The following is a 22,307-nucleotide window of genomic DNA, read 5'->3' on the forward strand; positions in this document are numbered from 1 at the left end:
GAAGGAAGCCAAGTTAAACAAATGCACTTCCTCGTGTCAAACAAACTGGAAAGTACAGAAAAACCAGAAAAGATGACTGGTACACCCAACAATACAAAAAACCTTACTGAAACCATAAAGAGGAAAAAAAAAAAAAAAAAAAAAAAAAAAAANAAAAAAAAAAAAAAAGCAGTAAAACCCATTTTTGACCCTATTCCTCCAACTTAGGCTTCAAACACCAAAGACTATTCCAAGTATTACACCAGGAAATCAAAGCTAAAAGCACAGAAAAGTTTTATTTGGGAACACCTGCTACCACTATTTGCTGCCTTATGAAGAATTTTTCAGAGTTTTTAGTAGAAAACATATCGCTATCTGTAAGAGGTCCCGTAACACTAAGATCAAATTTCATTGTTATTGTTTTGGGTTTTTTATGCCTTATAATGCCATGCAGGATCTTTAGCTACAAAGGCAGCTGTATGCTTGGCATCAACCACAAAGCTCCACTGAAGACCCAGACATTCAAATACGCCTTTGAAAATTTTAAGACAGATTTGCTTTAAATGTTTTGCTTAAAAGTACAAGCATTAAAAGGGAAACCTTGTSAGAGCAACAGATGCCACATAAATACTGGAACAAAAAAAGAGGGTTTATTAAGATATTTTCCGTTGTGTTAAAGACCTTGGTCCACTGGAATGAACAACCAGCTGACATTTGTGTTCTGTAAAAACCTGTGTTTTGAAATCAACTCCAGTCTTACATCTCCCTTTCTACGAAACTAATCACAGTTTTATTCAAAATGTTAATGCCATCTCATTTCTTAAGTTGCCATTTCCTCAGTTATCAGCGTGTTACGCAGTCGTATTCGGAGGCAGCTCATGAGGGGAACGTGCACAGGAGTTAAGASTGAAGCAGCAAAGTAAGAAAAGAGCAACTTATAAAAAGACAGGTATCAAAACAGTCCTCAGTTTACTTCGCGCATCACCTTACACTTCCTTCTGGCCTTGGTTTGAACTTCCGCAGAAGCCTCAACGTTGGGCGGACGACACAAGCTTGAAAGAGTTTGCAGATTTGCAGACTGCACCTTGGCAATCAGGGGACAGCAACTGCTTGTCAGGAAAACAGCAAAGAGCAAAACACGATGAGGCCTTATTCTACTCTCTTTTTTAACCCCAGAGGAAACCGTGTTCTCAGTTGAKGGTTACACAGTGGTCCTCCTTCTGGGACCTCAAGACAAGCAGCAAAGAGTGGTAGCAGGTGTTCCCAAATAAAACTTTTCTGTGCTTTTAGCTTTGATTTCCTGGTATAATACTTGGAACGGTCYTTGGTGTTTGAAGCCTAAGTTGGAGGAATAGGGTCAAAAATGGGTTTTACTGCTTTTTTTTCTCTTTATGGTTTCAGKAAGGTTTTTTTATATTGTCGGGTGTACTCGGAGTGCTCACAGACCCAAACCAGTGCGTTCAACTTGCACCAATATTTATCAGCTTAAAATAAGATCACTCATACTTCCATGCAAGTGTTACTGCTCCAAAATTACACTCTTTTTTAAAAAAAATCTCCTATATAAGATGATTTAATTTACCCACGTAAGATGATTTTACAYCCAATATGCAGGACTGCATCATATGATCCTTTCCTTCTGTTTTTGGCAGCTAGAAACTTGTATGATTATATTCAGCTCAAATTAACAAACAATGCAGTTGCTTAAGCACCAGGAAAAGCGGACTGGCGTGACAAGCTGTCTAAACCATGACGAATTTCTAGTAAGAACTCTTGGGGACAGAAAGGAACAAAATKAATATATTTCATATTTACATATAGATATAGGAACATGCCATTGCAACTTGCATATTTCTAAATGAAACAATTTGAAATTGTAATAACTAGATTTTATTTGGGGGGGGGAAAGGAAAAATAGATTTGTTTCCTATTTAATACAAAGATATTTTTTAACAGATTCTATTTTAGTTTAGGGAAAAGATGCACGGAAACTAGGATTCTTTTAAAAATGCTGGAAGTATTTCCCACTTTCTTTCCAAAGTTCCCTCTTTTGTTTGCAACTGCTACAAGCACTGCAGCGAGAAACACGTTCCTTTTAACATAAAGTCGTCCCAACTAAAGTAGCATATTCCAAACTATCTAAAAATACCAGAAGCTGTACGTCACCATCAACTCCCCCAACAAAAATGTTCGTTTGTCACCTGTTTCAGAAATACGGCCACGATGCATARTTGTAATTCTGCTTGTAAAAACAGCAGCAGCATTTCTGAGCCAGATACAAYGAACCAAAGCAACGTTGGCTTGAATCTGCCAGGGAATAACCTATGATGTTTCCAGCCCGGCATACACGAGCCTTTCCTTGCAATAATTTCATAATTAACTTTATGCCAGTACAAACCAACACCGCTACTGGAAAGGTAATGAACAGAGCGGACGCAACCACTGACGTGCAGAACTCGTCCCGAAAGAGAAGACACTACAGAACTGTGGAAGTCATGGGGGTCATAAGAAAGTTGTAAGACGCTGAGTAGCTGCAGGCAGACGGTAACTCCAAAAGCGCTGCAAGACGGATACAATCTGAACAGGCAGTTTTAAGGAGAAACTCGATACGAGTTAGGAATGTGCACAGCCCAGCAGAATTCAAATGGAAGAAGGCGTATGAGTTCAGCTGCAGATAAATGGGGAAATATTTACAGRGAGCAAAGGTGACCAACACTACACGGTACCTAAGGACTTAGTGATATTAAGGTAAAAGGTGCATTTTAAAAACGTTTGACTTAATACATAAATGAGCATGTTTAGTTTAGACACTATAACTGTATTATAGGAGGGATCACACCTTCAGTCAGCCTATTAAAGCAGGAACTGTGCTGTCTAGAAAGGGTTTTAATCCCCTTTAAAAGTACCACTGTCCTAGCGATGKTACCTAGATGCAGAATTATAATAGTAGTATGTATTAGACAGTCTTCATTTCTTCATACTTCACTCCACTTCCCAGCTCCAGCATTCATTCACTCTTTCATTACTGGTAACAGCTATTCCAAGCTCTCTGCTCTGTAGCCAGTGATTTCACCTCTAACTGGTTACTTTTCACTTTTTAACATAAATTTCATCTGCTGTTTTCTTGCCTGGTCAACCCAAAAATCATCAAGATCTTACTATACTTCTTCGCCATAAGCTTTAAATTTGCTTACATTGAGCWATTTTGTATCACCAAATGATCACCTCACCCTTCAGTCCCTTTTCCAGATCATTTCTGCTAAATCATTACATGAAATAATCATTTTCTCAGTATTTGAAACAGCATGGTTCCCCTGCACATTTCAGAAGAGACCAGCAAGACAGAAATGAGAACCCTGCTAGCAACATTATAAACCCCAAGTACTTACTTTACTCCTTTATTTTTGCATCTCTTCAGCAGTTACTAGTCTATGAAAAAAACCTCATTCTACCTACAAAAACATGTTTCTTTTACTTAAGAAGAGAGTGAGTGGGAAAGGCTTTTGTAAATTCGAGGCATTAAATCAGGTGGACCACYCTTATCCCCAGGCTTCATCGATTCCTTTAAAGATCTCTCCTTGAGGGACACCTTCCCTCTTCAAAAAGTCACACTGACTGTTCCCATTAAATCCTATCTATACCACCTTCCTCCATCCTTTAAAATGTTTTCAGTAGMCGTTTCAATCTGAGACGTTCCTTCCCTTGCCCCTAAGCCTTGCGCTGCTGCAAGCACCTGTGTGTGTGCRTGCTCCTGGGTATTTTTGCTCATGAACAGCAGTGCAAAACACTAAGTCATAGTTCTTCGAGGAGAAATTATTTGTCGTTAGTCAGTCTAGGAGAACCAACTACTGTAAAGGTCTGATGAAGAGATGCAGGAAAAGAGCCCGGAAAGTTGTCCTCCTCTTCCAAAGTACTTTGGCTCAATGGACGTACTTGCAGTCTAGGTTTTCAGTAAACCMTAGTGCTCTACAGCACAGCATACCTTGTACAGGCAGATTTCCACAAGCAAAGCATCATTCGCATTGAACACAATTTCAAAACAAGTTTGGAAGACAGCTAGACCATCAGTGAACAGGCCAGCAGAGTTAGCAAATGCAATCTGGAGATAGCTACAAAAGAGAGGACCAGCTGAGACAGGGCTTCCTAACTGGACACAGAAACAACCATTCGCTGACAAAAATCAGCTTTAGCAACAGGAGCCAGTGTAACTAAAACATCTATGGACAACTGTACRTATGCAGAAGAATGGCACCACCACATAGACCATGCAGTCTGCTGCTGTATTTTTCAGTCTTTCAAGAATGGCTCATAGCTTGATGCTTAGTTACAACTTAAATGAAATATTCCCAGGGCATATACAGGTTTCTAACTTCACAATACAGAAATCCAACACCATCCAAAAGACATAAACGTGCGCGGAAGCTCGAAGTTGCCAAGATCCTGCAGACCTCAGTATGTGGACGCCTGCAGGGCTCGGTTCATGATAYACACAAAAAGTAGCAGACACGTACAGAAAACTAGAATCACAGGAAACTAGAATCAAGCCCCCTTGAAGGCATGATTGCATACTGCCACAAAGAGCRGTTAGCTTAGCCAAAACATAACGGAATCGCACCCATGAATCCCTCAAAGGCTTGGGTTTGGCTCTCTGATTTTCTAATTGTCGTCTGTTTTCCAGATCAATACATTTTTTTAGTTCCAGTATACATAAGCATTCTGATAACAGTGTTTTGTTTTAACATGCTACCCTTGGTTCCAGGTGACAGCCTACRTACAAATTTTAGCTTACAAAAAGCAATTTTAAATGAAAATTAAAGACRAAGTTGTCGTACTAGATCATATTACTCGGAAAAATCTTGTAGATAGCAAATATAAATAAACTKTGAGTATGTCAATACATGAATGCAACTATGTAAAGTGTGAATTAGCTTTAAATAGCCGATTTTACAATTTATCTGTAAAAATCTGAGTTACAGACATAGTGCATATTTAAGTAATTCTAGAATTACATTACACACACTGTGAGCAATCATATTTGAATCTTAAGCATGTCATTCCTTATGAGTTCAATTATCTACTGTCAACTGTTGACTCTGCAAGCTGATATGTGTGAGGTAATGATGATTTACTATTCTATAAAATTCATGGAGTTTGGAACCAGCATATTTAATGGTCATGTTTTCATTGGCTATATCATAAATGTTCTGATAAGATAACTAGATATAAAAAAAAAATCATAGGATATGTTACTGAAGATCTAAAATGTCTCCAGCATACTTACAGCTGACAGCAATGGGAAACTACAGGTCTAGTTTTACAAATGTAATTCCTTTCTCTAAGTGAGCTTTTCAGAAAAAAAATGAACCAAAAAATTTGTGACTGCTTAGCCCTGGTGCTCGGTAATTGATACCAAGTATCCTGCCCTCCATCCATTGTAGAATACTGGAAAAGACRATACTGCTCCCAAAGCGACCCAAGATTTTGTATCTTATTAATTCTGCTTTCCAGACTTTCACACTTTCTAATTCCCTTACGTAAATCAGCTTCCTTACCTTCATAATGTTTACTAAGTCTGTTTGATAATAGCGGTCTTGGTGTGCATTAGCAGCTGCTAAAGTGAGAAGGTAATCGTTCCTGGCATGGATAGCCTTTGAATTACACTCAGATCGTCGTGCTTTTAACTGCAACAAGAAACCAAAGTTAAAAGATAGGTACCAAAATTAATGACTAAACACAGATCAATAGCAAATTAACMCGCATACACGTATATACTAACACAGTTAACGCTTTAAAGGATTAACAGCTCAACATTGTTGTTGATGCCGCTTTGAAACTGTAAGAGGATTTTTCATTTTTTCCTCTCAGGCAGTTTGTAATTTCACCTGTGGCTTCTTCAAGAACAGTTTTATCTCCCGTTAGAAAAAGCTTCCCTGTAAATTTGGTCAAATGTGATTCCGCACTCTGCCTGCTTCCCTCTCCCTAGAACTATCTACCTCCTGAAACACCACCACCGCTAGATCCCGGACAACTTGTGTCACATGCCTCACGAAACTAGCTTCAAAGTGTGACTACAATCAACATACGTTATTCTTACACTCACCTTTACGCTTGCCTTCTGCAAGCTTATTCTTGACTGAAAAAGACTAAGTTTGGACCTGAAATAAAAATGAACAGAAGAGATGGTCTCTTGCATCTTTTCTACAGAAACATAAGACAAACAGGCCATTACATTTCACTTCTACAAAATTTTAACTTAGATTTTTTTTAGGCCAAAAGTTACATTTGCAWGTTTTCAAGAAAAGTTTAAAGGAGCAAGATAGCTACTAGCAAAAAACCTAAGGATGCTGATCTGCATCAGTAGTACCTTCATTACATGTTCTTCAACGTCTTGCGTAGCCTAAACTGATTTTTGAATAAAGTTGAAACRCATCACGAAAGGGATCTTGGGTGGCAGCAGAAACGCAAGTTGTTTTGGTGCTTGACAGATTTCAAGGTAACTCTCCAGACACAAAAGTGCTGCAAATTTGAGCTGCTGGTAATGGATGGATCACCATGGCAAGATCACCAGGAATTCTGTTCCAGAAAGCTAGAGAAGCCCCCTTCTATGCATGTTATTAAAGCAGAATTGGCCTCATTTTCACATTTGGATCAACAAAAGAGAAATTAGAGAACTTCTCTAACAGCTATTTGAAAGATGGTGGTTTAAAAAGTATGTAAGGAAACAAAATTAACAAATATTTGAATTCTTTATAATTTGGCAGCTTATAACATAGGGAATAAAAAGCTGTAGCCAGATAGACAACATAAGTAATGATTTTATTCCAAWTTTATCAGATTCCTTTAAAAAGGAAGTAAGTTTCTTTCCTTGGAGCCACAGAAATTATCTGATGTATGAAAGTATCTGTGATGTATAAAGTATCTGATGAAGTATTAGGTAATGTTTTCCATCCTTTATGTCTAGTCTTTATCAATAGCACGCAAGTACCTGGAATTTTAAACTGAGTAAAACAATCATAAAAAATGTTATCTACTAACACTATAAAACATATTTCGAAAGAAGGATYGTTCCATGGTTCAAGTAACAGATGACATTTTAGAGAGGTTGGATTCTTTTCTTTTACGTAATCTACAGCAACTGATAAGACCTGGCTTTAACAGTATTTGATTACACTGATGTGATAAAACTGCTATACTAAATCTGCTTTTGTCCTCATGTAATATTAACAGTTTGGTATTTCCACTTTGGCTATTTCAGTCCAAAAAATCCTTACTAGTTAGTACCACAGCTGCAGTGGTATTTCTGCAGTAGGCAACATCTTTGAACAGATGCACTTGGGTTTTGGTTTCTTCTTCTTCTTTTTTTTTCTTAAGTGCATCTTATTTTATATGGTGAAATGATATGAAGTTTCTCAAAAGACAGGAATAGAAAATAATAAACAGGGATAAAGATACCATGTATATTGTTTTAAGTAGGACTTCTGTCTGAGACATATCCTATATAATAAGCCCAAGTAAAACTAGTGGAAAAAACAAGATGCAGTGAAGAGCAGGTCTTGAAGGCTGCTTGGTTCCAAATCTCAGTGAAAGCCAGAAATTTGCTGGAAACCGCAGTTTGCATGGACACCCTTTGACCCCCCAGGAATTTCAAGGCCCAAATTCCTCTCCTGCTCTCTGGAAGGATTTTTCCTTTCCCTTCTCCTCAGATGCCTTTTAAACAAACAAATAGATAAATAAAAAGGAGGGGGCACAAATTAAGGCTGTATTAACACGAGCTGAAACAGCGATGCCAGTTGAGAAGCTCATTTCCATTTTTGCACAGCAGGACTTAGCTACATCCTAACAGCACTTCCCGTTTGGAAGAGCTTAAAAGTGGAATCGATACTGGATGTTTTTGCTAAACACAAACAGCTTAATACAGAACGTGTTGCAGGAAGTATCAGTGCAACCATTTCCTAGYACCTTCTTCTGAATTTCAGGCTACRTTTCTTCATTGGGTTTATGAATGGAGAAGTCAGAAAGAGGGAGATTTATTTGCAATCAACCACAAATTTGTAAAAAGCTTTCTAGTCTCCTTGATTTTGGAGGGGCATACAGTATGTTTAGAATATTCATTGTGTGAAAACTATTTAAACCATGTATGACTTTCACATAAAAATCTCACCACAAATATTTTGGATGTTTTTCAAAAAAAAAAAAAAAAAAAAAGAGTAATATGCAAAAGTAGAAAACTGACCTCTAGAACTTGTTTGTATTTTTTCCTAACATAAACACTGTTAATACAGAAAGCAGCAGCACAGTATGAATAGGTCAACCAGATTTATCAGCCTCAAAAGCAAGGATACAGCATGTTTTAAAGTAAACAGCTATTTTAACCTGAACAATACGACAACATGTGTCTGGCCCAAAATTCCCAAACTCAAGTTTTTTTGACTTTCTTCAGGTAGTATAAATAGTCTTACTAAAGTCTCTCTCTTCATTCCCCCCCCACACCCCGAGATGGTTGCCTTCCAACGATTGAGAAGCTCCTGGATTTCAAATTAAGGTTAAAAAAATATATTTAAGGAAAAAGGAAAATAACCCAGGAAGATCAGAATAAATAATAATAAAAAAAAGGCAAAAGATTGGTAACGAATGGTGAGGCGAATTCCCGTAACTCAGGCGAAATCCCAAACTGAACACACGAGAGCAAAGTTGTTTTCCTGAAAGGAAGGGAATCGCCTCTTTAGGATGTCAGGAAGTGTAAAAACCCAAAGCCTGCAAAATTTGATCTTCAAAAATGRAAATCTATGTCCTGTTCCCCCAGCCCCCATGGTGAGCTGATACCAAAACTGAGATCTGTAAAGAGAAAAGGAAGTAAGTAGCCTTTTATATCAAAAAGAGTGCCAGGTCACACATTATCCTTTAAAAAGGCTGAATTAAAGCATTTAGTTTAATTCCTTTCCTAAAGAAACCATTCCAAATAAATTATAGTTAACTAGCAGGATAAAAGCATGCTTGAAATGCTTACAAAAATGTATATAAACAAAGGAAAAAATTGGCATAAGCTTATTCAGAGCCATTATCCTTCTTCTAAAAGAATATCAAGTGTAAAAACTAATACAAATACAAATCTGCTTTATACGCATGCAATTATTTATACATATGCTATTATAAAAACATACTTGGCCTCAATATCAGCTTTCTCCCGCACCGCTTGAGCCATCTGTTCAGTCTCAAAATATTTCTTTTTGCCCTTAGCTAAATCTTTTACTGTCTCTTGTAATTCAGCTTGGATCCTTGTCAACTGGTCCACACACTGAAAAAAGCATTCAGGAAACAAAGTATTAATTTTTCTTTTCTTTTCTGCATCCAACTAATAGGACTGTCATTATTTTACTATTCTTTATGAAATGTTATACAGAGCTATGTGTTCTCCAAGTGACTCCAGGTCAATTATAAACCCATTTTCTTTCTTTCAATTGCTCTTTAACTAGTCAAATTCAATGATAACTGACAAACTAAACATAAAAGTTCTGAAAGCTTTTGATGAGTTGCAATAACTGGAATACAGGAAGAAAAAACCCTGAAGCAATTCATTAGAGGTGATACTGAAATGACTAATCTTTCCYTCTCTAAAATTTAAGACATAAGATAAAATATACTATGCAAAACAAAACAAGACAACAACAAGAACAATCTGTTAAACATTATTTTAAGAGCTCCTTTTTTTTYTYTTTTTTTTYCTAAATTGCATTTTGAGAGCTTTCCAGCAAATAAGATTSTATCAGAAATTAGTGTTGTTCACAAAGAAAATGTAAGGGCTTAAAATGCATAACCATTTCAGAGGTGAAAATAACTCCACCTGTTTGCAGGGATGTGGTAAAGCCAGCACTCCAATATACATTCTACTGTCAGAAAATAGCATTCGAAGGAATAGCAAAAAAGTTATTAAATTGTTCAACAATTTCCCGAACCTTTTATCAACTCCAGTGCCAGAAATGCTTTACATTAGGGAAGACTTAGCAAAACAAACGTGAATTAACAACATCCAAAATCACACCATCTTTACAAGTGATTTTTACAGATTTTCTTTCTTTTACCCCAACTAGCTTAGGTCCCTATAAGAGCAAAATTTTAAAGCATTTGTAAGTAATTATATACCTATATTGCAGGTGTTACAGATTGCCCGTGGTCAATCACGGCTCCAAGCACTGTTCAGAGGCAGAGCCTCAAGTTAGGTACAGAGCCAAAYGTGCCTTTCTGTCCTTCCAAGATCGGCGCCAGGGTCCCACCTCTTTTCACGTTCTTACCACGTATCCTGCTTCTGCAAATCGAGCTGCCACGCACCCACTGCCCTCCGAGCTCTCTTTCTAAGCACCTGACTTTCATGTTTCCCCATTATATTAATTATTAATGCATGCTACCTTTCCATTAGCAGTACTGGAAGGACGATAAAAGAAATAAAATTCATCCAAGCTCAGAACAAAACCGCTCTTTGGTATGCGCAGAGCTCTAAAGCATAGGGCTCGGTCAGACAAGCTCACACGACCTTCGGGGAGGTGATGAAGATGATGGCACAGGGCTGGGCTGCCGCTGCCCAACAGCGAGCTGTCAGCAGCGTGCTCACACGTGTCCTCGAGCAGCTGAGCGAGGGCCAGGCACCGGTTTTCTTAAGAGGTTCGACCACGGTCTGCAGGAGCCACATTTACTCCCCCTGGCCCAGGTGCCACCTCGTGATTCAGCTCTCAGCAAAACATGACCAGGTTGTCTGAAACTGTTCCCATTCGGTATTAAAAAGGCTCAGACGAATGAAATGGATGCAAAATTTGTAGATGCTTCCAAGTCAAGAGGCTAAAGGCTTAGGGAAAGCTCTGGAAAATTAAGGTGACATCTCATCAAGAGCAACTTGATACCTGCTGCGATGCCGGAAGAGATACGGCTTCTCATAGAAGCTCCATTTGAGTTGGGCAGCCCAGTCTACGTACAAGTATTTTGTAACCACAGGTATTCTAGCGTAAGTGCAAGTATTTTGCTGACTCTGAATATACATTTCAATACGGTTTTATCTGGATGGAGATCATCATAGTTATTTCTCTGTTTGGAAATCCAAAGGAATGGGTGACAGTTTGCACCGCATAAAAACGTAAATTTGTTGCAGAGGAAAATTAAAGCTATCGAGCGGGTATTTATTCCAAGTTGCAGAAAAAGCATAGGCTCTTAGAACATCCCATACTAGAAGTACTGCACTGATAACTGCAATCATTTGTTCTGCTAATGCAAAAGTGTAAGAGAAAAAGAACCTGCATTATTTCTACTGACTGAAAATGAAAGCCTCTCTCTACTTCCGCTAGTCATCTATGAATTCTCTAAACCATCAGCATTTGGGGAAGAATAAAACTGGAGGTTATTTACCACATAAGGATACTGTAAATTGCTACCGCATCAGCTGGAAAGCATGACAGAAAAATAAAATTCCACAAGACAATAAAAAGCAACAACAAAACCGAAGCTAATTTGCACTCTACAAAAAAAATATATATATATATAACACACAGTTCTAGGATCTGAATAACAATTTTTTTCCAAAAAATTATTATGCTAACACCTATTTAAAATTTTGTAGCGGAGCATTTTGCAAAATACTGTTCTAGAACACAAAGCGAGRTAAGTTATGACGAGACATCATCTCTTTTTGGCCAAAATGGTCCTTTCTTGTGTCGCCTACCTTGAATGGAATATTCAGCCTACCTYAAATCAAATACAATAAAGGCGACCCTAACAAATACTTAATAATAATGTCCAGAAGGAACATTTACGACTAGCAATCGTGTTTGAGACGCTTACAAAGCGTGTTCCACCAGCGTTTCTCTTTTTCTCCTTGCTTTCTCTCTAGTTATGTTTTATACAAGCCATATAGTGGGTATTTCAGAACAGCGTTCTTGAAAACGTCTGAAAACGTTCGTGTAGAGTAGGGTTTTTCCGTAAGCCACGGTGATTCTTTAGCGCAGGCGGCATTCTCCTCGCTCCAGGGAAACCCACAGAACACCAACGCAAAATAATTAAATATGAAAAGTGCTTAGCTTTACAGAAACAGACATCGCTGCGTTTTCAAAAAGTCTTACTGCTTTACACAAGCAGATGGAACGTCATATTTTGTTTCAAATGCATTCTGGATTAAGAGGAACAGTACAGACTATTTAAAACTACTTTAAAATATACTAACCAATTATACTTTTTAATAAAAGTCAAGCGYGTTTTTTTCCTTTACTGCAGTATTTTCTTTGTTTGGATTAATAGGTCAATTCCAGCAGCTTTTGGAATACTCACCGAATGCCACCGAATAACTTAGGTTCTCCATCCTGAAGATAGCACAAATTGTTCCTATTTAAGATGTGCTTTTCCTTAAAATCAGAGCCTATTCTAACAAAAACTACTTGTAATTTGCACTGCAAAACCAATTCAATCTAATTACCATAGCATGATGTTAGATTTGCAGACAGCACTTTGACCAGCTCTGTATCACATTTTTAAAAATTCAGTTCAATGTAATTTGAATTCCAGATAGCATAGCTCCGATTTTTTTTCCTCTCTCCAGCAAGTTGGCTATTTAATTCCATAGCAACATGCACATGGAGAGACTGAAAAGTATATACATACTTTAAAAGTGCCATACTATAATAYTTCCAACAATCATTTTTTCTAAATAAAGGCTACAAAAAGTTAAAAAAAAAACAAGCAAGCAAACAAAAACCACAAATACCTTTTTCAATTGCTGTTCCTTAAAGCACCTTACAGTCCTGGCTGGTTCAGAAATTAAGTTTTTGTAGTTCTCACAGATATTCAGCCGAGATTGGGCCACTTGCATTGTACCTTCCAAAAGCGATTTCCAAACTGAGTACATGCTCCTAAATAAAGAAAGAAAAGTTGTGGGAAGAAAGAAATGGAGCCGTGCTTTACTTCCGAAAATGTGCGTTGTTTTAAACAAGCGGAATACATTTTTCAAAAGATTGCTATTAAAAAATAAGATGAAAACCCAGACTTGTTTTTGCTGATCTAAGCAAATATTCACACTTTCACAAAATCTTTGAAGTTTTACAAAAACTAAAAAACTTTCCCCCTCCTCTCCTCGTCTTGCGATTCATTTTTTTGGCAAACGCTTTTGGGGTGAACCCACCGCTCTAACGGAAGAGACCCAGAGAAGCCRGCAACCAAAACCGAACGCTGAACGGCGTCTGATCACGGACTGCGGATCTGCTCGTGGATTTCCCGACGCCGGATGTGCTGCAATCCGGCGAACGGGCTGCTCAGAGCCGCAGCTGCCCGGAGGCTCCGCGTCGCGCGCAGCAGCCCGACGTCGGCTCCAGCAGCCCGACGGGCAGCGAAGGCCTCCGGAGCTTTGCAGGGCTCAGCGAAGCGGCAGCCCACGCTGTTTGTGGACACCCCGTCTGTTCTCACGTTGGGACCCACCTTTCTCGTTAGGGAAGCTAAGTTTTGCACACAGTTGTGTCTTGCCGTGCCTCAGTGAGCTGCGACCTTAATTAAGATCAGCCTCCTAAAAAGAAACTTGCCTTTTTTTTTTTTTTGTCTTTTCCTATGAAGAAATCCCTATGGTTATTAATCTAACCTTAAAGCTATTTAAAAACATATTCATCTTTTCCTATGAAGAAATCCCTATGGTTATTAATCTAACCTTAAAGCTATTTAAAAACATATTCATATACCAGTTCCCTAAATATTAATACTCACAGAGAAGGCATAATTAAGCTTTTTTTCTTGTTTTGCCATTTTTCCCCATCTTCCTAAATTATTCAAGTAATAAGACACTACTTAAGCCTATCTCAAAAATTTAGAGGGAAACAAAGCTTCAGTTTTAACTGACAACACTCATGCAACGAAGACAAAAAAATCATTTTAACAACAGGAGAGAGCTGCTCCATTGCTAAGCAGAAAAAAAACTATACAAATTCAAAATATAAGGACAACTATTTCAAGATATCCAACTGTTAAATTACCTATAATCACTTCGCTCATCAGCTTTTATTCCAAGCCAGTCCTTCTTCAAGTATTGACTAGCCAGCTTCTGAATGCTCTATTAAAAGAAAGAGAAAAAAAAGTTAAAAACAAGAGGTACCTAAAAAAGCACTTTTGCTATTTTATCAGACAAATGATAATCTGRCATATAAAGAAGTAATCAAACACAGTTTTAAGGAACTACTGTAATAAAGGACCGCTACTTCTACTTTTTTTTTTTTTTTAATATTTACGTTGCTTAATTTTTTGTTGAGTCRCCTTAACGAGTTCCGCGTTCGTATTTTTTCACAGGCACCCTAGGTGAAGGCCACAACCGCACACCCCAGTGCCGAGCGCGTTTCTCCGCATGAACGACCCCAGCGAAACCAAACATGCAGAGGACGTTTCTACGCAGCGCGGGGCAGAAGCGGAGCCACGGGACATCCTGCTTACGAACCGAATGCCATCAGAACCAAAAAAAAAAAGAGGTATGTGGTTCCTTAGCCCTTGCAGACAAGCTATGCCTAGAAGTTAAAGGTGCATAAAGTTACAACRGGGATATAAAAAGGCAATTTTGCATTCAGCAGCGGTATCGGCGACGCGAGCGAACTGACCATAAAAGACGCGGGATTATACGTGCTTGGCCATTTACTCCCAAAACCGAACAACCAAACCACAGAGAGCAGCAAAACGCCGAATAGAGGGCTCCAGCCGTACACTGCGACGTTAACTCATTTATTTATTTGTTTTTCCTTGGCAGAATTGTTGAACCACCATTACCACCAACAAAAATCGCTATAYGCATTTCACAGAAAACTGCTGTAGGCAAAAGTATTGTTTTTAATTAGACCGGGACAGTAGATTTGCATTCTTTAGGCTGAATGTAACTTTTTTTTTTTCCTTTGTGTAAGATCCTTTTGGTCCCTTGCTCAATGACACTTTTTGTTTCGCTCTGCCGAGACAAAGCAGACCACTGTGCGGCTCAAGCTGGGAAATCAAACTGGTTGCTTAACCTTTGGCGCGCTCGCTCCCGGCGCCACGGTGCCCACGTCCCCCACGGCCTTCGCAACGTAAACGCTATTAAAACACTGCTACGTAAACCCTCATCCAAAGGTGAGTGAAATGCACAAAAATGTCTTTTCCCTCTCAATTCCAGTGAGCTTTTGTACAAATAAATGTGCAGCCGCTGTTTAAAATAACRTTCCCGAGAAGCAATGCTAAAGCGCTCGGATGTCGGCAACCCTGTTCATCGCAATTCCCCCCTTTTAATTATATAGTTTCCTAAGGTAGTATAGCATTAAATTGGAGTAAAAGTTTGGTTACTTATCTGGAATGGTAACAACTAAAATGAATCAAGGCACACTCGCATACAAATTTCCAGCTTCTCTTTGATGTCCCTTATCGCTTGCTATACTTTACCTAAGGATCTATTTACTGGTCTTTCCAGAGACCTCCGGCATAATAAGGCTGGTTGTGACAGATACTGGGGGAAGACAAAAAGGGAATACTCTGAGAATATYTGCTGTACTACTAACGGAAAATAAATACTTACAGACACAGAAGGAAAGYGAAAGACGTCCCATATTCAAAGGCTATTGATAGAAAAGTACGCRGCTTTTCAGGCGACGGGCATTAACAGTGATTTTCCGAGCGTTCTCAAGATCTTCCTTTACAAGAAYTGAAAGACGCTGATGACACCCAGGCTCTCTAACACCCACTATCGGCGGCAGAAAGCGTGTTAGATGCTATCTAATGTTACACTGAATTTTGGAAAGTACCTATCAACAGGACAAACCGAGCACCCTTCTTGAGTATTAGGACCTCACCTCGCTCCCAAGCTGCTTTTAACATCTTGCATCATTTCAATCGTTTCTTCTTGGAACAGAAGCCACCAGCTTTTTATTTATTTATCTTACAAATAAATCTACCGCCTGCTATTAATGTTTGAAGAAAGAAGTCCTTGAACGGAGGATAAGGAGAGAGAAGGACTGTCCTCTGAGCTATCTCCAACATCCAGGGATCCAAGTACCTCCGACACCGAAGAAAACGGAGCAAATAATGCCTCCAAGTGGGAAAGCAGGAACGAATGGGAGAAGCAGCCCAGACAGCTCGCAGGGCCTTAGGCAACACATTAAATCAGAGGCCTGGCAGACACGGAGGACATATGGGCAGCAGATGCCGTGACAAGTCCGCGATGGCCACGTTTCCTTCACCGTTGGTGGGACCTGCGTTCCTGACATGGCCAGCAATGGAGAGGGCGAGGATGAGAAGAAGTCAAGCAACAGAAAAGGGCAAAATTCTTACCTGAAGCCAAGTCCAACTTAACAAGCTGATGTTCTGTACGTTTAATATCCATTTGCTACTACGTGATGCTAATACATCTTTTTTTTTTTCTCTCGTTTGGCACTGACCACTGACAAGTGAAAGAAAATAACGCTTTCTTCTCCACCCATGTAAGCACGGTGGTTTGCTTGACTGGTCCTCAAGGTCACTGCCTGGGCAGTATGTGCAGTGCCAGTGGCTTTCTGGCAACATTTTGCTAACTAGGTACTCTTCTCGTAGTCAGATATTCCAAGAGGGAGACACTTCTACATCTCTTTCTTTCCCTGACCTCTCTGGAAGCAGTAAAATTACTCCCAGACTCCACAGCAGTCTGAGAGATGGCTGTACTGTTCAACACCTTCAAATAGAAACTCTCCAAGAACAGCAACAGAAGTAACACTTTTATTATTTATCAATTTTTGCTATCAGAGTTGTCCATCGTTTATGCATGAGAGGAGTTTGGAGATGAGTTCTGGTTTTGAGGTCTTTTTTCACAAAAGATAACTGTTCCGTAATATTGGACCATTTGTTTGACAGGAATTTAACTCAACGATTGTTTAGAGTTGTAGGCAAGATGGGAAACGGTATTCTCTTCCTGTTGGCTCTTCCAAAATAAAATGGAGAATTGCATTAAGTCATTTTCTAACGTTGGAAAAGTTTGACTAACGTCAGAAGATTTTTAAAATTTCGTTTTTGCTTCCATGAGAGCRAGACTGGCCGAGAACGAAGAGAAACTGCCGCACAGAAAGAGTCCTCCAAAGAAGAAGCACACAGCTGAGCCACGGGAGATTCTGACATTTGGAAAATTGTCCCTGTCGTAAAAGTTCAAAAAATTAGGTCCAGCACCTTCAAGGCATTCTGGGTGCTTGGGTTAAGCCATCTTTCCTGATGCTTGCACTTCTTTTCTCAAGTTAGTGTGATTTCAACTAATTTTACAAGTTCAAAGACTCTCACTTACTGAAATAGAGAGATACCTATTGCCAAAAATTTCATAGACAGTTTTATTAATTACATGTATGTCTTTTTCTTTTTACGAGTTGGAGTACTGCCTTTAAATGTATTTTACACTGCTGGCAATCTCTTCAAAACATTTGGACGTGCATTTGGACGTGCGAGGGGGGAAATCTCAGTGCAGCACAGGCCGGATGGCAAGAAGAGCTCTTGAGAGCAGGAGAACGATTTAGCTAGCAAAGCCTCAGCGCTGAATTTCAAGCAAGATATTAAGCGGCTCCCAGCGATTCTTTAAAAGTGGCATTGTATTTGCTAGAGCTGCGTTCAGTAAAACCTTCCAGGTTTGAACGAGAAGGAATTGGCTCCAAAATTCGGTGATTCYAGTGCAAGATACAACTGGGGCCAATTTACATTACAAGCTGAAGACAAAAACCTGGACAGATGCAAYTATTTTGCTCTGAGTTTACACAGGGCCTTAGGCAACGAGACCATGACTGAGGCTCTACGGCAGCACAAATAAAACCGAAAACAAAGCACCTCGCGGGCAGCAGATGGGCTTTTGCTGTACGGCCCAATACCTCCCCAAAAGTGGGCACCAAAGCTACGCCTGGGCTCTTCMTATGCCTGACCTGGAAAGACAGTTCAGCAGTTGATAAAGCAGTTTGTCTCTCTCGTGCAAAAATTACAAAACTCTTCTTCATAAACACTACGAAAGACTAATCAACCAAGGTAAAGCTGCATCTCCGAATAATCTTGCTTCTCCTTCCGGTTTGCACGTGCAGGTATTGCTCCCTATTGCGCTCGGGAAATACGGAGCCACCTGCACAGCTCATTTAATCCGCGGTTTTTGTTCCCAAGTTGGCCAGCGCTGGCTTAAGGACAAGCCCTAAGAAACCTCATTCATTTTACCGAATTTGCTAGCTCCTCTTTTAGCACCRTTTCCCAAATGCTTTTCACCACCCGTTGGTAGTTTTATCCCGACCGCACTTCCCTAGCGTGCGTTTCGGAGCACGAATCAGAAACTTGCCTGAAGTCAACACACCTAGCACCTTCGCTATCCGCAGACAAAATCAGATTCATCTACTTAATCTCAACATCCTTTAACTTACTATATTCCCAACCTTGTGTCAGGCCAAGACGAAGAGAAGCTGATGTAGAGATTAATAAAAGCCAAACTCCCCGCAATGCTTTGGTTCATTTAGCAAATAATAAATGTTGGAAGTTTCTTTATTTGCATGCTTAGATTATTTCAATGAATTTTAAGTGATCAAACCATATTCTGCTAGGCTTTGAACTGTTTACTTCCTCTCCAAACTGCCTTCAATTCCCAAATTCTGGGCGCACATGGGAAAAATACCAAAAAATAAAACCAAAAAAAAAAAACCCTAAATCAATTGATTTTAGTCAGTGAGAACAACTTCACAATGTGACACAGGATATGCAGCCAAATTGCCTGCGACTCTAAGTTGCAAACTAGAATAAAACCAGTTAAAATGACTAACTTTAGTATTCATTTGTATGGATTATTTGTCCTTTCCTAAACCACGTATTTTAAATCACTAGACCAGAGATGCGTTTCCATTCAGAACCATTTCAGGTTATTTTTAAGCTCTGCTCAATCACTTCTGAGAGCTGTCTAGGCTGATGCAAAACTTTCTCGCTGCGCGGTCCAGCAAGTGCTTCGCCATGTGATGTGTCTTCTGTGCGACGTTTCCTCTTCTGCTTCTAAAAAGATGGAGCTTTCTTGAGCAAATCTCCATTCCTAGTAGATAAACCGAAGTCCTGTAGAGTACTACTGAAGAGCGTACCATTGCTTTACAGAGTTTTTTAAAAGGTAGATCTCCATTCCTCTGTACTGCACCAAACTATAAGGTTGTTGGCCACGTTCGGTTTACAACTTTAGGCAATTTTAGTAATATTGAACCTTGACAGAAGGACGCAGACTCTGAACGAACATTCAGCGTAGGGCACAATCGAYAGGTTTTATTAGATGAACGTGTTTTCACGTGTCGGACAATTCTGGGTGCCTCGCTGTGATAGAAAGCATGGCAGAACCTCACATCTGTAGATACATGATATTTTATCTCCCCACGTCAGAACCTGTGCCTCAGAGGTAACAAGCTGCAGTAGCAAAATTCACTAACCACAGACATGCAGTTTCTTCCCCAAACCCCCTTCTAAACACCAGTGTTTGGGGAGGAACGTGCTCCGGCGACAGCAGAGAAGCACCGCCAGCACTGCTGCTCACCGTCAGCCACGATGGACTCCCGCACACCCGGTTTTTCACACGAACCGTGCTGCGGCTCCAAAGCAGCAAGTCCTTTCGACTGCTTCCCCTGCTCTTTAGGAATGGGAGAAACGGGAGACATCCGTATCACATCCTCATCATTGCTTCTGACCCGTTTCTGGGATACAAACCGAAAGCACTACGAGGTGCTACTTCAGATGCTTGAACTAATGCCGCTGTGGAGTAGAGATACTTTATTTTCCTGCACAACCTTCTGTTTTAACAGTTGAGAAACATCACTCACAACACGTACAAAGTGGGCTCTACAGACTCTCGAAACACTGATCCCTCCCTCCTAAGCAGGCGCTTCACGCTGCTGGAGAGAAAGAAGGGTGGGAATCATGATCCAGTGCTGCRGTAGAGAGCAAAGCACCAATTACGACTCCCAGAAGCAACAGCCTCTTAAAAATTCCCACCCTCCCCATACTCGTCTCTAAACGTGCTGCTTTACTGAGGGATTACTGAGACATCTCAACCTGGCACCTCCCAGTTTTGCAGTGCGTGARGGGATTTAGTTTGCTTTTTGCAGTAATTCACATCTTGGGTGGCTGATGAAGTACGGCAGCAACTTCATCTYCTACAACATTTTTGTCCAGATAATAACGTGGCAGTTGCTCCTTTAAAAACCAGAAAATCAGGATGGGATCTTGGAGGTAGGCACTGAACTAAGGCAGGAGAAAAAGGGGGAAGGTGCATTAACTAGCTAGCTTGTCTGATGGAAGAATTTCAGGGAAAAACCTTAAGACTTTTTCTTGAAAGAACGATAGCAGTATTGAACTGCATCRGTGCAGAGTTGCATTGCATGGAAGTTTAACACCGCCACTAGAATGAATTTCCGACAAGTCATTTGTTAAAGGAAGTAGCAAAATGGTTAAAATACCTTGGTACGCTCGCAGATATAACTGCCCATTCACAGAGCTTTCCTCCTCTGAAAAATTTAAATCTGTCATGGTCAACTCTGCTTGTCATTATTTTCCTTCTAAAATAAAGGAAATGCTTTCTTCCAAAAAGAAAAGAAGTTATTTACAATCTAACCCAGCCTTTCTTGGAGGAGACTGGTCGACCAATGTTGCCAAATAACCTTGGTGATACTTGGTTTGTAAAGGAGCCTAAAAATCAAAACTTTGGCTTTCAAAACAGTGCTGGCTTTTTTATTGCGGAGAAGTGGTTGAAAACAAGATAAATACAGTTTATGAGTGTGAAAGAGTTCAGAATCTGGATTTTTAAGTGACTTAATGGTTAAGTCAAATCACAGCTATTTCCTAGGAGATGAAAGGAAGCTCAGCTCACTCTGGTGCAAAGAAAATTAAGCAAAATAAAAGAACTGTTCAATAGTAAAATTACTAAGACAGCAGAGGAGACACTAACACCGTAATCAATAAGCAATATAACATTACCGAAAGCATCTGTTTTCCCAACTGATAAGATAAAAAAATGTATAAAGATGCAAAAGGAAAGTGGAAATCAAAGAGTACAGGCAAGAAAATTATGAAAATATGATAGTAAAACTACATACAGGACTATTTGTCCACAAAGGCAGATTAAATAAGAAAAAAAGATTCATTATCACCATTTGCAGAGACTGCAACAGAGGATTTTAAGAAAACTGTTTGCGAATATGTACGACATCAAGAGTAATAACTAATTGAGGAAGTACAGTTATGGAAAATTCCACAGTCAATTTTTACTTCTACTTCTTGATCACAAGGTTATAGAACACAKGCAGCTGCATTTCAATGTGATGAAACGGAGTGTCACGAAAGAATTAAATGGAAAATTCAAATCAAAACTGGCTCTAAAAGCCTGCAAATGCAGTATCACTGAACGACTAAAATATTCTAAAAAGAAAAAAAAACCTGCAGTCGCTGTTTAAGACTATTAATGAAATGCAAAATTATGAACTGTGTTTAAGAATTTAAAGAAAATAGATGGACACAGAACGAGAATATAATTAAGAATCATAGTTTATGAGACTCCGGGTGGGAGACAGAGATGGTGATGCTATCTGTTAAAATTAAACATTTCTCTTATCAAATCCAGCTGAAATGCACCAAAGATTCAGAAGCCTCAAATCAAAGAAACTGAAAGAAACGTGCAGCAATATGCAACAAACTGATAGACTTATTAAAAAAAACCCAGAGATTAACATATAAAAGAATTGCGGACAGAAGTCCAGCACAATGCTGCCTATTAGCGTAGCCAAAAYGCATTAAGAATTGTCTCTGCAAGTGCTTTTAATTCAGTAACTACATTTGAGATAATTTAATATTGCTGGACAGCTAGGAAACAGTCCAGTGCAACAAGAAGTTTCAGACGCAGGTAGAGGGGTAAAGCATAAACTGAGAGTATTTATTAAGCTCCACAGGAGGGATTTAAAAAAAATTTAGGTAACTTCAAAGAAGATCCCAGAGGTATTTCTATAAATYGAGGAGAGTTTAACTACGTCAAGTGGAGTCACCAGCTTTAATCAAGAGCAACAGCAGCAGCTGAGCCATCGGGCTCCTCCTCTCTTGGATCTGCAAGTTTATTGCTTTTTCTGCGAAACGAGTGAATAATGGTAACGTATACAGACAAATACCTGCCAATATATACCAGTTCCGTGCCAAAGTTCCTATTTGCCCCCAAGGCGAGTCCCGCTCGTCACAGATCGCACTGCGACGCCCTGCAGTACACGACGTGCTTCRGAAAAAAGTTAAGAGCTCGTCGGAATAAATAAATTGGAGTTGGCTACTTATTACTCGGAATGCAAGCATATAGACTGCCAGCTCTTACCCTAACT

The 22,307-nt window shown here is 39.5% G+C and overlaps 1 protein-coding gene across 1 annotated transcript in view; it reads right to left on the minus strand.

The window, feature by feature from the left end:
- The window catches only part of FCHSD2 (FCH and double SH3 domains 2), a 136,149-nt gene that overhangs the window by 49,454 nt on the left and 64,388 nt on the right, over positions 1-22,307 (minus strand). The window contains exons 3-7 of the mRNA XM_085300568.1: positions 13,971-14,047; positions 12,719-12,863; positions 9,141-9,274; positions 6,080-6,134; positions 5,532-5,660 (exon numbers count right to left, since the gene is read on the minus strand). Coding sequence (XP_085156694.1) covers positions 5,532-5,660; positions 6,080-6,134; positions 9,141-9,274; positions 12,719-12,863; positions 13,971-14,047 — 540 coding nt within the window. The remainder of the gene's footprint in view (positions 1-5,531; positions 5,661-6,079; positions 6,135-9,140; positions 9,275-12,718; positions 12,864-13,970; positions 14,048-22,307) is intronic.

This window comes from Rhea americana, unplaced genomic scaffold (assembly GCF_003343005.1).
Source record: "Rhea americana isolate MKP2758 unplaced genomic scaffold, rheAme1 scaffold_165, whole genome shotgun sequence".
NCBI classification, from domain to species: domain Eukaryota; kingdom Metazoa; phylum Chordata; class Aves; order Rheiformes; family Rheidae; genus Rhea; species Rhea americana.